At 43.0% G+C, this 17,332-nt stretch overlaps 1 protein-coding gene across 3 annotated transcripts in view; it reads right to left on the reverse strand.

The window, feature by feature from the left end:
• The window catches only part of erfl3 (Ets2 repressor factor like 3), a 40,145-nt gene extending 34,914 nt beyond the window's left edge, over nt 1-5,231 (reverse strand). For all 3 annotated transcript variants that reach the window (XM_076280612.1, XM_076280611.1, XM_076280610.1), the window contains exon 1: nt 4,675-5,231. Coding sequence is in view for 2 of the 3 variants with exons in the window: in XM_076280611.1 (XP_076136726.1) it covers nt 4,675-4,696 (22 nt within the window). In the remaining variant the exon portion in view is untranslated. The remainder of the gene's footprint in view (nt 1-4,674) is intronic.
• Nucleotides 5,232-17,332: the final 12,101 nt, after the last annotated feature.

The raw sequence follows: 17,332 nt of genomic DNA on the forward strand, positions 1-17,332 counted from the left end.
TTGAATTTGCATTTCAGCCCAAGAAGCACTAGCCTGAAAACGTAGCCCACGCCCACAACATGAGATGGGGAAGTTCGGACTGGACTTGGTCCAGTGACCAGCCTCTATGAAAACTTGAGAATTGTGCGGACCAATCGAGTCGTCCGGGCGGGCTTTACACAATGATGGACAGATGAGCAAAGGTGACCTGAGCGTGCTGCAGTTGAATTTGTTTACAGTTGAAAGCTTGTCACTGGAGAAGCTACACTGTGTGTGTGTGTATGTGTGTGTGTGTGTGTGTGTGTGTGTGTGTATGTGTGTGTGTGTGTGTGTGTGTGTGTGTGTGTGTGTGTGTGTGTGTGTGTGTGTGGACAGATGAGCAAAGGTAACCTGAGCGTGTTGCAGTTGAATTTGTCTACAGCTAAAAGCTCGTCACTGGAGAAGCTACACGTATATCCCTATCATGTCTTTTGTACAAGATACTGCTGACACAATAACTTTAACAAGTTTAAAACTTTAAAAACAAACATAAAACAGTGATTAAGGCATTTGTCAAGAAGAAGGATGTTCTGGCTGTTTTCTGCAGGATTCATGGTAAGCTCATTCGTTGCTCTGATTGGTTAGGTCTATCCAATTGTGTGCAGAGGCATTCTTCCCCGTGCATCTGTTGAAACACGCCCCATAATCACTTCGAATAGAATTTTGAGTATGGCTTCGTCAGGCTAAAGAAGCACTGCAGTCCGACAGAACTGCACACACACACACACACACCACACGCACGCACACACACACACACACGCACAAGGAGAGGGGGTCCCCTGCGTGCCAGGCCCTGTTGGGGGAGGTGCACTGGAATGCACAAAGAGAGTGGAAGAGTAGAGAGCCACAACGGGTCACACACACACACACACACACTACACACACACACACTACACACTACACACACACACATACACACACACAGACACTCACACACACTACACACACACACACTACACACACACACGCACTTCGCACACACAGAGGCAGACAGATACACACACACATGCACACAATCTCCTGTCACTCCACACATGACACACACACCCCTATTGTTCTTGAGAAAAACAAACAAAACCCCATTCTACTGTGGAGGACATCCTTTCCACACACACATAATACACCCTTTTCACACACACATAATACACACACGCCCCCCCCCCCCACACACACACACACACATACACACACACAGGACACATGTCAGGATGGTTTTACCTCGAGTCTCCCATTCCAGGGACTGTTCCTGAGGTCAGGCTGTGTGTGTGTGTGTGTGTGTGTGTGTGTGTGTGTCTGACTGCCATGCCATTAGAGGTTTGGTCAGTGAAATGTCAGCAAATGGTGAAAATCTGAGAAGTGTTTCTGAAAGCACAAGATGACGTTCGCAGATATTTCACTCAAAGGATTTTCAGTTCACACGTGCGCACACACACACTCTAACAGACAGTGGAGAGAAAAAACCAGTTAACATTCTAGTTTAAGAAGATGAACTCAGAGAATAAAGAGTGATTCAAACCGCTTCATTGAGTATATCAAAAGAGCTGCCAACTGATTAAACGGTTCACAACTAATTAATTATTGGCTCAGGCCTATGTGTGTGTAATCATGATCACACAGGTAACACACTCTCCCACTATGTTCCCCATGACACACACACACACAAACACACACACACACACACACACACTCCTTACTGCCTGCTAGTCTGTCATTATGTTACTAAGTCCACACTCTTGGCCTGGCGTGACCTCAGAGCCAGTCTTGCTGCTCATTCACTCACTGTTGCCGTTATGAGAACCTCCAGCAATAGCAAATCAAGCACTGCGGCTCTTTTAGCATGTGCGTGGGGAGAGGGGGCAGAATGTCTTGCCACTTATGTGCGTGTGTGTGGGGAGAGGGGGCTGATTGTCTTGCCGCCCGTCGTGGTTTGCGCTAAAGGCTGACATATGCTTCTGCGTCGACTCCACACCGTAGCTACGCCGGCGTCACCTTTTCAGAGTTATGCGTTGGGGCTGCTTTGCATCTCAGTGCATTTCACCGCCATAACGCTAGGGGGTGTGGCTTCATAACACTAGGAGTGTGGCGTCATAACACTAGAGGGTGTGGGTTCATAACACTATGGGGTGTGGCTTCGCTCAGACAGATCTGTGTTCTCATTATCGAGACCAGTGGTTCTTAAACGTTTTGTCCTGTGAAGCATTTGGTTCCCCCATAATTCCTCTTTCCTTTACGCCACTGCATAGAAGTTATTGTGTTGTTGCTAGGTTACCATGCGTATTCACAGTACTGAATTGAATTTTCTGTGTTTTCATCTACGATAACCGACTAGAGCTTCTGCGTAAAGACCTAGGGAAACATGACCATCACACACACACATAAAGACCTAGGGAAACATGAACTCCACAGGGAACCAAATCGGGTGATTCACTGGCGAGCAACCTGTGTCCGCCTATACAGCGCAGGAGTTGAAGCCCTTCAAATCGTTGGAGTCTTACAATTACCTAGTTTCAGGAAAAGACATTTGTCCCACCATCGTCAATCGTGGTCGTAATCGGAGAGGTATAATCCCCTCTGAATTGTTATGTGCATTTTTTTAAAATTCAGGACACAACTGACTGAAACTGACTAACTGACCCAGACTGTATAAAATACAACACGACACACCAGCTACTAAACTAACTAAATTAGTTTCAGATATTAGCTCAGCAAGAAGAACATCTACGCATATGCTAGTTTCAGCTGTTAGCAAGAAGAACATCAGCGCATGCGCTGGTGGAGCCGCTGTGGTAGATCGGTTGCTATGTCTTCGTTATCTTGAAATAACATGATAATTTCATGTAATAACATGATAAATATCTTGTTAAAACATGAAAATATCATATCTTGAAATAACATGTTTTCACGTTATAACGTGAAAATATAATTATCTTGAAATAACGCAATAATTTCATGTAATAACGTGATACATATTTTTTTTAATGTGAAAAAGATATTGTTATAACAAGAAACTTTTCAGCCTTTTTTTATGTGGCAGCAATATGCTTCCATACTACAGCCGGGCCCTTCTCAAATTCCTGCCAGTTTGTTGTGTGTTGGGTGACCGCTGCGCGCGCAACACTGCTGCACACCGTCTGATGGCTGCACGCGGGGCAGTTGGTACCCGGACTGGGAGGACAGTGGTGTCGCGGCGGATCCTACCGCCAGCCTCCAATGTCGCGCGGATTATCTGCAGAACGGCCAGATTACAACGTAAAGAATTTAAAGCGGAGAAAACACAGCGGCACTTGTATGACGGTTATTTTTAAACCGGGATTAAGCTTCAGTTTGCTCACAAGACAGCTCGGGTTGGGGGGGATAAATAAGGAGGGATACATCAACCTGTTGGCAGTATCCGTTCCCGATAGTATTCGGTGAGACCAGGTCGTTTTGGGGTAGCCTATCTGAGAACATCGCTTAATAACCACGGGGGACAGTCACTTCTTGTAACCTAACAGAGCAGTTTGAAAGCATTCCAGGTGACAGGGAACGTGTAACACTTCAAACCCCTCCTCCATGGCAGTGTGATAAACTATAAAGTCAGATCGGCCACCGCATGCCCACAGCACAGATCTAGAAGTCTCGCCTTTCCCGTTGCCACGAGCCAAGAGGCTTCCATTTTGAATGTGGTCGCCCTCGGCAGCCACGCACTCACGAGACGCACACAGCTGCAAGAACATCCGACAAACTGGACAAAGTCGAGAAAAAGTTGCTGCCCACAAGTTACTCGATTTCTTGCCACATGTAGCCTGCCGAGTGTTGACCATAAAAGACAGTTATCATCATTCAACAGGTCGCACTAACTACTTTGTGTGTATGTGTGCGTGTGTGTGTATGTGTGCGTGGTAACTTATTTATGATTTTGGCCTCATACGTCGGCGTACTCATATCCTCTAAAGTTATAAGTTACGTAAATACGAGACTGTGAGGTTAGGCGGTTGGGTCGACAGTCCAGATGGATAACATCGTTCCGGCTCTTTGATCCTAGACGGAACTTAGCTTCCTCAGTTACAAAGTTTCAACGATTTTCCTGGAAACAGGAATGGCACTTTTGTAGCTGTATAAGCTAGTAGATGATCCAATACGCTAACGTTAACGTTAGAGCTGCTACAATCCCACCACCCCGCTATCTTATGTAGCCTAGAAGTCTCTAAACCGTAATCACAAAAAACATGTCTATTTGTTTTGACCCGCGCTCCTCTCCGCTGTCTCTTCCTTAGGCTTCCTTGGGAAATGATCACTGAACTGGCTTATTCCTACGGGTATGTTATCGTCAGTTGGACAACTAAAATTAGTCTTTGCAATAATACCAGCTATCAAAACAAAACATAGCCTAAACGTCCCGCGAACACAGTCGATAAGTCGATGTTATACAGGCAAACTCATTAGCTTCCAAACTGATGAGTAACATTCTCCTCGGAGACTTGCTAGCAGCTATCCTAGCAAAGTTGCACTTGAGATCCACCAGCAAAGTGTTGGCTAAAGGTTAGGCGAGCAGCACTCACCCGCTGTTGCGTTACTCGGGTGCCGTAAAACGATCACACAGATCCTAAGAAGTTTACTATCAGGGTTCAGTAACAGTCTGTGGTCAGTTGAAAACTATTAGCGGACTTCACTTACCCGAGTCTCCCGGAGTCTTCATGACGGAGATCGGCAGAGATCTGCACTCAATCGGACTCCTGGATTCCTCTGGGCCAAAAGTGCAGGCGGCCTACCTGTCCGTCTGCCTCACAGCCTCTAGTTTTCAAGCCCAACTTTCCGTCAGGGTTCACCTGGTCAGTAATGCCTCCGTGTTAATAAGTGAACTGATTTATTTGATCCCGACTGTCAGACTCTTTCAAAATCCTCCGGACCGCCCAGCCCAGTGCTCGGGTTCCTGGCTCCGTTTGGAGAAGCGCGTTCCCCAGCAGCGGAATTCCGTCCCGTTGGAGTCAGCGCGGGGGGTTCAGCAGTCCCGGCATACTCGTGTGAAAGCAACGACTTGTTTTGACTTTATATAAGAGGCAGTCCGAGAGGAGTTCTATCGCTTCCGCTCTTCATTCCTTCATTTCGGTGCGTTCGTAACAGTTTGACATGTGGTGTGAAATCTCGGCGAGAGGCTGAGTGAAATTCCCATTCCCGATGTTTTCACCGACTTTCTTCTTCCACTCTCGTCTCTTTTCCCTCACTCTGTCGACTCTTTCTCCTCCCCCTGTTCCTCTCGGGTGTCGTGTTGCGCTCGCGCCTGCACGGGGCCGCCCACACGCGAGGGAGGGGAAACGCGCACGAGTCACGCCCACTCACCATGCGCGGGGTTGGCGTCATTGCAGCATGCGGCGTCGTCGTCATGGAGACCGCCATAGCCGATGTCCGTGGTGACATCACATCCGCGTCCTACGGACCATCGAGGACGATTAGTGAAGCGAGAAAGATCTACATCACCACGTCCGTTTACGTCAGCAACAAGTGGTTTTCTGGCTAATTGCGCCGCTTTTGATTTCATTTTCATGATAATAACCCTCATCAGTCCAGAGACATGTTGTTATAGCCTCACCGCCTCATGGGCCAGAGGCAGAGGCTAATATAACAGTGTGTGTGTGAGGGCCTTTGATTAAAGCAGGCAGGAAACGGCTCTCCTAGGGGTTCAGAGGATATTAGACAACAGAGCCAGAGTCACTTCACCACAGCTTTGTTGGAGTTGGAACATGAACACTGTGATTTTATCGTCAGTCCTCAAACTTCTTTCAACAACAGAGAACAGCAAAGCAAGCACCACTCAGTAGATTTTTATAGTATATTCCATTATATATTATTACAGTGTATACAAATGCACTGTTCACATTAAACAATCTGCCAATCAACATCCATTACATTTTCTATCATGATCTATTAAACTATCTGCCTATCAACATGTATTATCTGTCTATCAACAACTTTTCAATTATCTAGGGGAGCCAGGACAGTTGAAACACTTTTTAAAATGTAATTTACAAAGCGATTCAAAGCTAATATTTTGTCACAACTTACACCTGTCATCTGTCAAATACCGTTGCATTTTCAGCTTTGATCAAAACCTTCAGGAAATATTACAGCAAAAGTGGGACGTGCGTAATGTTTCATTCGTCCCTTCTGGTCGGGACGATTGAAACAGCATGGAGGACGAATGAAACAAGCTAGTTTAAGCCATATAAACTTCCCACAACTTCAATATTTTACTATCATGAATGGTACTCCCAAAAGGTGTTATTTTAGATAGATTGTTGCTAGGCTATACATCTTTGTGAATGTCTGTTAACAACTCATTGCCGTCGTGAATCGTGTATGAAACAGTTATTGAAATATCATGCACTGTGGATGATTCTGCCATTTTTATAGCTAGAACAGTAAGTTTTCCCATTTATATCATTTTTCGGTAACACTTTACTTGACGGGTGAGTTCATAACGCAGCTGTCATAAACTGTACATAAAGCATTCATGACTGTTTCATGAGACATGACTCAACATTCATACCAAACCTTTCATGAATGTGGAAGACAGAATGACAACAACTTGTCAAAATAAAAGTCCAACAATCGCAAAGCAGCATTGCCGTTTTTGTTCCAAACCTCTTACCTGATCACGTCACTGAGTCATGTCTCATGAAACAGTCATGAATGCTTAATGTGCAGTTTATGACAGCTGTTGTGAATGTGTTATGAACTCACCCATCAAGTGCCTACCCATTTTCTATTGTGGAAAATGTCGTTTCACTAAGTTTTTACGTTTCCCTAGGTTTTAAGTAAGTATAAGTATAAGCCTTTTGATCCCGTGATTACAAGTTTACTGGATTACTCAAGTCCGAAGCGCTAACCAGGCCACGGCTGCCCCATCAATTTTGACGTGTGTTAGGCCACTGCACATCCAAATAAGTGCCCTTAATGACCCACAGCCTGCCAGTCTCCATAGGATAACATTGGGAAACTCGACCTCCTACTGGGCCCAAATATATATCTTTCTAAAACTGCTTTTCCATGTCTCACCTCCATAAATTATTGTATAAACACAGATTTGTGTATTTACTTAAAATACATGGAGTTACAGCCTGTAAAATACATGGAGTTACAGCCTGTAAAATTTGTGTATTTTACTTAAAATACATGGAGTTACTTTCCATGTAAACAAGCATGCAATATGAAAGTCTGGAATTGTGGATTTTGCAACAACACGCTAAACACGGGTACATAGCGTACAAAATGACGTTAAAATGGTGTAGCCTACAATAAATGGACACTTTGAATAGCCCACACTACTTTGGACTTGAGACTTTGAATAAACAACCAACAATTCCGACTGCAAGATGCAAGCTTCTGGGTACTCAGATTAAAACGATAGGCTAATGGTCCCGAATTTAAGGACGTTTCAGAATGCCACACACAACGAGTGGTAGACAGAGCAACATGTCACTTAGCTACCAAAGACTGTTTTTGAGTCACATTGTTGCAAATCTCATACGATGATGCATCTTTCTACAAAATGGTTTGTGTTCTATATCATTGAGTTATTCAATAGGCTAAACATATAGCTTTACATCAAAGCAGAGATGACACTTATAGGCTACCAGAGATTGAGTCACATCACATAGTTGCAAATTTCTTACGATGACATTCCATTTACAGCAACACAGCAACAGCACAGCAACATTCCATTTATCTTCTTTATCAGGAAGTTATTCAATAAGCTTAGCAATAAACTTATAGCTTTAACTCAAACTCAAACAGCTGTTAGGCTAATGTCATTTTGATCTGTAAAAATGTCACATGCAGCCATGCCTAAATTCTATTTACTGCACATTATTATATTATAACATAATATTCAGTATTCATTATTAAATGCAAAGCTGGAATGATCATCCTATGTTTAAAGCAGGCCTACCTGCGGGCATGTAATTGGGCTAAGGGTTTTCTACGAACGGGCACTGCACTAGTTCTACAAATGGAGCAGGCATTATGGATGATTATAGTAATGTGTGTGTGGGGAGGGTGGGGTTGTCAAATTAAAGTGTGTGTGTGTGAATATTGTCACTGCTTGACAACCAGTGGAGTTCAATTCTGGAAGAGAGGGTCACCAGGTGTGTCCAGACCCCAGAGAGGGTCACCAGGGGCCTCATGTACAAAGCTTGCGTACGCACAAAAATGCTGCGTACGCCACTTCTCACGCTCACGTCCGGATGTACGAAGACTGACTTGAATGTGAGAATGTGCAGTCCTCCACGCAAACTTCATGTCTGGCGTAGGCCTACGCACATTTCCAATGTATATCGTCAGTTGGCGACACTTAGAGGCAATGCAGCGCAACAACATAGTTGATCGCGAGTCTAGGCCTTTATTTGCACAGTATATTGTGAAACGTGGGTTATTAAAAATGATAACACTTCGAAAGTAGGCCTATGTTTCTATATAAATGGACATGCAACATGCTCAAATTCTACTAAGTTATGCAACAACCTATCTATAATGACAACTGTAGACTTATTAGAGGATACAAATTAAAAGGGAATGTGAAACCTACACATATAGATAGAATAGATAGGCTGAATAATAAGCGCGGATAAGGTATATTTTCCTTAGTGTGATTGACTGCATAGGATACTTTGACTTTCCTTGAGTAAGCATTCGCATTATTGTTATCACACTTGTGTGCAAATATAGGGATATGATCTAGAAATCGTAATGTTGTGGCGATGTGGCCTGGATCAACTTTGTTTATTCCACCTCGAGTGCGCGATGCGTGGTAGCCTACTGTGACACGATTGATTTAATGATTTTTTAATTAATGCAGTTGCGTTGTAATGGTTCAAATGCATCAAATGCATCAAAAGTTATGCGAACCCTGTCACCTACTTGCAGACTGACCAATAATTTTGCCACGGTCTCTGACCCTATAGCTAGCCACTGCTAAGCTCTGCCACTACTGTTTTTTTTTGTTATTAATTACGGATGATAAAGACGTAAGATTCTTGCCATTTCGTCGGATTCGCTGGAGATAAAACAATTTTTTATTAATTTGATTATTTCAATTATTAAACTTTGGAGCAGGTTCGAGTATGAATGGATCCACAAATGAGTTTTCATCGTTATTATTGCGGGATAGGCCATTTTGTCTTCGCGGAGGTCTGCGCTCTCGAGTGTCCTTCTAGTTAGCATATTAAAATGAGTGTGATTGAGGGAGGAGAGAGGGTGGAGTGTAATGCTCATGCGTGTACGCTTAATTTCACGTTAATTGGGATGTACAAAGAAAGGCTGCGTGGAATGCTGCGTACGCACAGTTTCATACATCAGGATTTTTTTGTGCGTACGCTACTTTTCAGGTTTGCACGTACGCAATGTTTTAGTATGAAATCCACGCAAGTCTTTGTACATGAGGCCCCAGGTGTGTCCGACCCCAGGAAGGGTCACCAGGTGTGTCCGACCTCAGACAGGGTGTGTCTGAGGTGCCAGTGTGAACAGAATGAAGTCACCCACAACCCAAACATCTGACCACGCTGGGTGAGGGCTCACACACAATGTAAAGGTCTGACTACGCTGGGTGAGGGCTCACACACAATCTAAAGGTCTGACTACGCTGGGTGAAGGCTCACACACACTATCCAACCATCTGACTACACTGGGTGAAGGCTCACACACACTATGTAAAGGTCTGAGCACACCAGGTGAAGACTTAGTGTGTAGTGGAGGTGTGTAGTGGATGCGGTTGCAGCGGTAGCCTCCCTCGCGATGTCTTAAGAGACATGCAAGTGTAATGGACGCCAGCTAGTACATTAAGGAAACCTGTCAGCACCCAATCCGTACCACCTGCCCGATCCATTCTGCGCATAATTACGTAGTAGAAAACGTAACAATTTCCCTGCCCGGTTTATACCACGCATACGCTGCTCGATTTATACCATGCATACGCTGCCCGATTATGCGCTGCCCGATTTGTACCACACATACGCTGCCCGATTTATACCACGCATACGCTGCCCGATTTATACCACGCATACGCTGCCCGATTTATACCACGCATACGTTGCATGATTTATACCACGCATACACTGCCCGATTTATACCACGCATACGTTGAAACACTTGATGACCAAGCAGAACAACTGGCAGCATATTTTTGTAGGCTACATTTTATGCAATTCATTATGCAGTTCACAGTGAGTCTGTTTTATAAAGATATTTAAATTAAGAAGTATTAAGAACTTTTTGTCACTGATCCAAAACTGCGTAGCGACGTCTATGTACTAGGCCACATTGTTATTTTTGTGAGGTGCTCGATCGTAGTCTGGGGATATTTTTAAATGTGGCCTTCACTAGGCTATGGATTAGCCTACCGAAATTACAAGGTTTTTAAGTGGTGGTGGCCAATCCAAAAAACTAAAGGAGTTGTTATATGTCACATATGTCACAATATTAAGGTCTCTTTTCTTTATAACTTGAAGAAGATCCCTCCATGGATGCCATCTTTCGCATAGTTTATGTACTGTACACACATTCAAACAGCATGTCAACGAATATAAATAATCGCGCAAGCATAGAACTGATCGTGTAGTGTCGTAAACCGTCGTAAAACAGGCAGCGCTGCCTTGAAGCCGACAGTGGGGGCCCAAAAGACCATAGATCACACTCACCTCCCAATCCGATGGTGCTGAAAGTTATGGGTTCAGGGCTGGACAGGGGCGAACACACACACACACACACACACATACACTTACACTCATACACACACACACACAAACAACTGCTGCAGTGAGTGATTTAAGATTAGGCATATGATTACCAAACCCCACTCATACTGAGATCAGAGGCTGAAACAGAATCATCACTAATCATACATCCATCACACACACACTTCTCCCTCAGGCAAAAGGTTTTTCACACAGGAAGTGCAGTTGGAAAGAGGAGAGGGAGAGAGAGGGGTGGGGGGTGAATGAACTGAAGAATAGGGGCAAGCCGGTGGTGTGTGTGTGTGTGTGAGAGAGAAAGCTGTTTGTTGCTCACTTGGTTGGTTTTGCAAGTTAAGATTAAGATTATACAAAAACTATTGATTTTCATAAATCTTGGTGGAAATGTGTAGCATGGGCCAAATGTAATCTAAGGCTATGTTTACATGTGGCTGGCTATTTCCATAAACGGACATTTCACCCTCTCCGTTTTCAAAAATAACATCGTGCACACCTGTCAGTTTTCAGAAAATTTTTTGTTTACACTAACCCGTGTATATATGCCGTCAAGAGCATGCCAAACCTGTAGGTAGCAGTGTAACGAGAAGCTCAAGGCCGCGTTAGCCAATCAGAATCCCAAAAATAGCAACAACAGCAACAAATCACTTCCTCTTTCTTTTTTAAACTGTATTTGCAATTGCAAACAGACGAAAAGAGTTTGCACCAACATAAATGCGACTGCTACTCTGAATGCATCCATGATCACCATAGCCAAATGAAAATGTAGGCTAAACAAAGGTTGCACTTTTGGCGTTTTTTCAAAATAACCATGTACGTGTAAACAAGGCCTAAATCATACAGGATAATTAGCCTGGAGAGATAAGTGATCCTAAATTATTCTAATCAAGTTTGTATGTGTGTGTGTGTTATGCCTAAATGATTCCACTTTCACTCTCTCTAATTGTGCTGCTTGAGTCTAAATAAACAGCGACTTTTATTATGAAACTCTAACACGTTTTGCCATTCTCATGCATGCAACAGAAACACAAGAAAGTTGCCTGTAAATACGTGTATATCTTCACAATAATCATGAAAAATTACTGTTGATAACAATGAATGACTGTAATAGGATCGTAATAAAACGTTCCTGTGACAAGTTGCTATTCACGATATCAGTAGAGCTTTGTACAAGCAACTCAATAGAGCTCTGTGAACCACAGGCTGCATGTTTTCATGTGCTTTGTGTGTAATCACACACACACACACACACACATTTTAGATACTTTATTCAATTCCACATTACAAGTAAATTTTCATAAGGAATCAAATGTTTTGAATGATCAAACAGATTTAACCACATCAACACATTGTTATGTATGACAATACAATCTCAGGGGTACAGAAAACATCTCCTTTTCCAAATAAACATGCTTCCTATAATGGCTGAAATTGAGCAGTACTTTACCAACTGTTTGGCTCTTGTTTTCAATAGCCCCCCAATACAAAGTCCCCGGGTCGCCAGCCTGTGTACATGCCCTAGACTACCAAACACTAGCACAATAAGCTGGCATCTGTAGCCAAGGTTTTCGATGGTAGATATTAATGATTGATATTTTACAGTCTTAGAAAGGTAAGAGTCCTCCATAAACAGATCAAATGCACATGCTACTTCAAATAGCTTAACTGTTCTGGAATGCTGAGATATGACAACAATATCTGGTGTATTTGGTATTCCTACAAAAGTGTTTGCAGGTGAGTTAAACCAATCAGACTGTACAGTAGTGTGTTTATAGAGCTTTTCATCAGCCACACAGGGAATCTGAGCAGCAATGAGATCCACAAGTCTGTTGTGTCTGGAAATATACAGTCCTTTAAGTGATGTGCAACTGTTCATAATGTGGGCTACTGACTCCAGGTGTTGAGGGGGGTCATGCAGCATGCAGAGGGGTGAATGGATGGAAGGAAACCACAGTGAAAGGTTGTATTTGGTGGGAAGAACCTGTAGACGTGCTTTTATACAGAAAATAAAGATCTCCTCACTGATGTTGGCATTGCTATAGATGGTGTGTGATGCAGAGTGGTCCGCAAAGGGCAGTTTGGCCAACTTTCCCTGTAGCTTTAGACTGGACCAGTACTCCATATTTTGGGCTCTCTGAATAGACAGGAGAGTCTGCCTGGATGTTCTAGGCTGGAGCAGGTGAACAATGCTGTTATGGTGCAGCCTGGCTTCCACAACAACAGATGGATCCTCCACAACTGCATCAGAGACCTCCACAGGTTGGAGATGGGAAGTCCACTTCAATTCAGTGCCTGTTCTCTGGCATAGGTAATTTAGGTCTGGCCAGTCAGATGACACGCCAAAACCCTGTGCTTGTCCATCAAGCTTTCCGTTGGGCTTTCTTTTAAAGCCCAGGAAGTTGCTCAACCCACAGCCTCAGTATAACCAACCAAAACGTTTCTCCACCCTTCCAAATTCATAGGGGAACCCGACAGGGCTGCCCCCTGTCACCGTTCCTCTTTGCAATTCTGATAGAGCCGCTAGCAATTAACATAAGACAAAGTGCTAGTATAGCCCCTATAGTTGTCAATGGAACTACTCACCATCTCTCTCGCAGATGATATGCTTTTGTATATCTCTAAGCCACAGACATCAATTCCATCTCTCTTGTCATTAATAGAATGGTTTGGATCTATCTCTGGATTTACTGTAAATCTGGATAAAAGTGAAATTATGCCCATCACAGATACATATAACAAAGAGTTCATTGAAGGTATACCCTTCAAAAAAGCATACAACAGCTTCACTTATCTTGGTATGATTGTTACAAAAAACCCAAACGACCTGTTAAAGACAAACTGGCAAAAGCGGATTGACAAACTTAAACGAAATATTGACTTCTGGAAATCCCTCCTCATCTCTTTGGTTGGAAGGGTCAATGCTGTCAAGATGGTTGTGTTGCCTCAATTTCTTTTTCTCTTCCAAGGAGTCCCATTTTACATACCACAATCATACTTTAAGCAATTAGATTCAATAATCACGTCCTTCTTATGGAGCTACAAAACAGTGCGTATAGCAAAAAAGCATCTGTGTAAGCCAAAGATGGAGGGAGGCTTTGGTCTACCTCTTTTCAAACTTTATCATTGGGCCACTCAACTGTCCACCATTGCTTGGTGGAAGAATGGCCCTACAGCCGACTCAGATGATTGTCCAGCCTGGTTAACATTGGAACGGTCCTTATGCAAGAGCACATCACTCCCACCAAAGTAAACAAAACAGCTTACTGTGGCAGTACTATCATAGGTAACACTCTGAAAATATGGGGTCATATCAAGCGATACATTAAAGCTCCTTATACTTATTTGGATAGCCCAATATGCAATAATCATGCCTTTACTCCTGGCATGAGTGACTCTGTTTTTTTGTTGTGGCAACAGAGGGGGATCAGTGACTTAAATTCACTGTACATAAAAGGTACTTTTGCTTCTTTTGCTCAGCTTCAGAGCTTGTATGGCATTCCAGGGTCCAATCTATTCAGATACTTTCAAATACATGAATTCGCCAAAAAGCATATATCTAATTACCCAAACAAACCTTGCCATGACACTCTCAACTCCATCAATAGATTTGATCCTATCAGTCAAGGGGCGGTCTCATATTTCTATCAGATTTTGCTAAAGCTTACGCCTAAGGATTCCTCTTCACACAGACAGGCATGGGCCAGCGAGTTAAATGAGGAAATAGGTGTGGGGTTTTGGGAACAATGTCTGGCAAATATTAATGATTGTTCAGTGAATGTCCGACACAACTTGATACAGTTTAAGACACTACACCGTCTGTACTATTGTAAGACCAGGGTGCATAAGTTTGACCCAACTACATCCCCACTTTGTAACAGATGTAAAGTTTCAGAGGGAACACTTGCTCATACTTTTTGGTCTTGTCATCTTACTGGTCTGATATTTTCCAATGTTTCTCTGGTGCTTTTAAGAAGAAATTACACCCAGACCCGCTTGTTGCGGTCTTGGGAGGGACAGGAGCTCTACTTTTGGCTAATACATATCAAGCTCAAGCTGTTTCTTTGGGTATGGTTGTGGCGAAAAAAAATATTCTGCATATGTGGAAAAGTGACTCTGCTCCTATGAAATGTGGTTAAGGGAAATGGGGAATATTTTAAGCCTTGAAAGGATCAGGTATCACAACATTGATAAGTTGAAATACTATGACAAGATCTGGGACCCTCTGCTATTGTACATAAAGGGCGAAGTCTGACAAACTCCTATTGCTGATGACTGTTTTGTCAATATGTGCTATGTTCTGTCTATAACTAAAATAAAAAAAACATTTATAAAAATTTTTTTTTTTTTAAAAGCCCAGGAAGTTGTCATCCCCACTGCATGCATGTAGCACTTTCCGTCTCTTAAAATCCAGCATTAAGGATGCTCTGGCCATTTGCCTCACGCTGGTGTCGTCACAATTCAGCATGTTGGTGAGGTGAGACTGTCTTGTGGCGGTATACTCCCACATACAGTTTGGAACTCCAAGCCCCCCGTCCTGTTTTTTCTGGAAGATAAAACATCTGGTGGAATGTGTATTAAGACACAGCCATTTCCTAACCATATTTACAGTTTTGTTGTCCATTTCACGCAGTACTTTCTGTGGAATATGGACATTTGCAAAAAGATGTTGAATTTTAGAAAAGGCTATGTCTCGTATTGCTTGTAGTTTAAAAGTTACATGCAGAGGTGCTGCGTCGATGAGATCCAGTCTGGTCATAAACTGATGTGCCATGTCATTCACTTGTTGATTCCATTCTCCAGCGATGTTACATTTATGGCCCAGGTAGTTATAGGTCTCGTGTCTGGAGTACACTCTGATTGGCTGGTCTAGGATGTGAAAAGAGGGGGGCTGGTCAGTTTTTGATCTATACCAGCGATTGCCACCACTTCTCCTCTCATAAAAAACTGCACATTTACTGTGTTTTACTTGTAGGCCAGACCATGAAAGGAATCTATCAGTGCATGACAGCATGTTGTTAATCACCCCTTCATCTCGGGATGCGATGGCCACGTCATCAGCATAGCCCTGGACTGGGTTAGGTGACAGGACTTGGGACGGGGCATGTGTACAGAGCCATTTTAGCCATGTATTTAATGCAATAATGAAATTTACAGCACTCCATGGACAGCCAGTTTTAATTCCTACTTCAAGTGGTATTGGTCTGGTGAGGTCTTTTCCACAGATTACTTGTAAGAAAGAATCACTGTATACATTTTTTATTATATCCACATAGATTTTAGGGAGCTGTATCTCTTCCAATGCATCAATCATGACTCTGTGAGGCAAAGTGCGGAAGGCATCTCTGAAGTCAAGAAAGACAATGTATAGTTTAGCAGATTCATGCTTGAAATCGTCAATGGCAGTCTTTAAGCAAAAAACATGCTCATTCATTCTGTCAGAGATGGGTTGTTTCCTCTTTGTATAATCTAGCAGCTAGATCCACATTCGCTGATCCTGATCCCGATCCTCATCTGATCCTGATCCTGATCCACATCTGTGGGGTATACTACAAAGCACATTAGACATATCCAGGCTACGTAGACATATTGAGGCTTCACAAAGCCTTGACTCAGGGGTATACGTTAAGTGATACTACGATAGCAGTTATGTGATATATTTGTCAAACTAGGCTTTCAGCTGAGATCTGTGCGCGTTCTCGGTGTTGGGATGATGTTGGCCAATCGTGAATCGTGGAGACGCACAAGACCGCCTCTATTTAAAAACAATTACTTCCGCATTCATGAGCGATAGCTTAATCTACACTGCAGTACTTTTTTTGTGTATAACCTATAACATCAAATAAATCAATTGTCATCAGTTGTTGTATGGTATGCACGTCCATAGTGGGATATTTGCACGCACAGCACTATTAAAGCGCATTCGAGATCCAAAATGTTAGTAGAGGCGGAGCTCCACCTGTAAGATATATGACAGAATCCTACACGTGAGATAACTTAGTTTTTAACTCATTGAATGCCAAGCTGTTTTCGGGAGCTTTGTCCTAGAGTGGTCTGTCCAATCTAGACCATTGTTGATGATTTTTGTACAGCCACAGCATATTCTGTGTTATAGCTATGAACACATACAATGGCTCGTTTAAAAGGTGAGACTTTAAGCTCTCGGTGGGTGCAAACCGTGTATTTCTACACGCCTCTGTTCCTGAGAAATCCCAAGCTAAACAGTGGCTAGTTTTCATCAAAATCGCTGTTTTTTTTCTAGAAATGGAGATATAACGTCTTTCATGAAATATGAAAGTGTTGCCTGTTACTTACTTGTGTAAACTTTCCGGGAAGTGATCAGCGAGACCTGGCGAGACTGCCACCTAGTGATAGACCCACGAAAAGGGCCTGGTTTTGACCTGACGTGCATGCGTCACTGATTCGACCCAAAGCGGCAACCGAGTTATGATAAAATGTCCAGATAAAATGTCCAGATTTTCATGAGTTTTCGATCGTCATATATTTCATTTCCATTAATCACAGAGTTCCCAAAATCACATATAAGGTGTGTTAGAGTGTCTAGTTTCGTAATTTAAAAAAAAGTTAAAAACGTA

Source organism: Alosa pseudoharengus, unplaced genomic scaffold (genome assembly GCF_046254945.1).
Source record: "Alosa pseudoharengus isolate Yale_2024_CS ecotype anadromous, Long Island Sound unplaced genomic scaffold, YU_APseudo_1.1 YU_APseudo_1.1_scf_12, whole genome shotgun sequence".
Lineage (NCBI taxonomy): Eukaryota > Metazoa > Chordata > Actinopteri > Clupeiformes > Clupeidae > Alosa > Alosa pseudoharengus.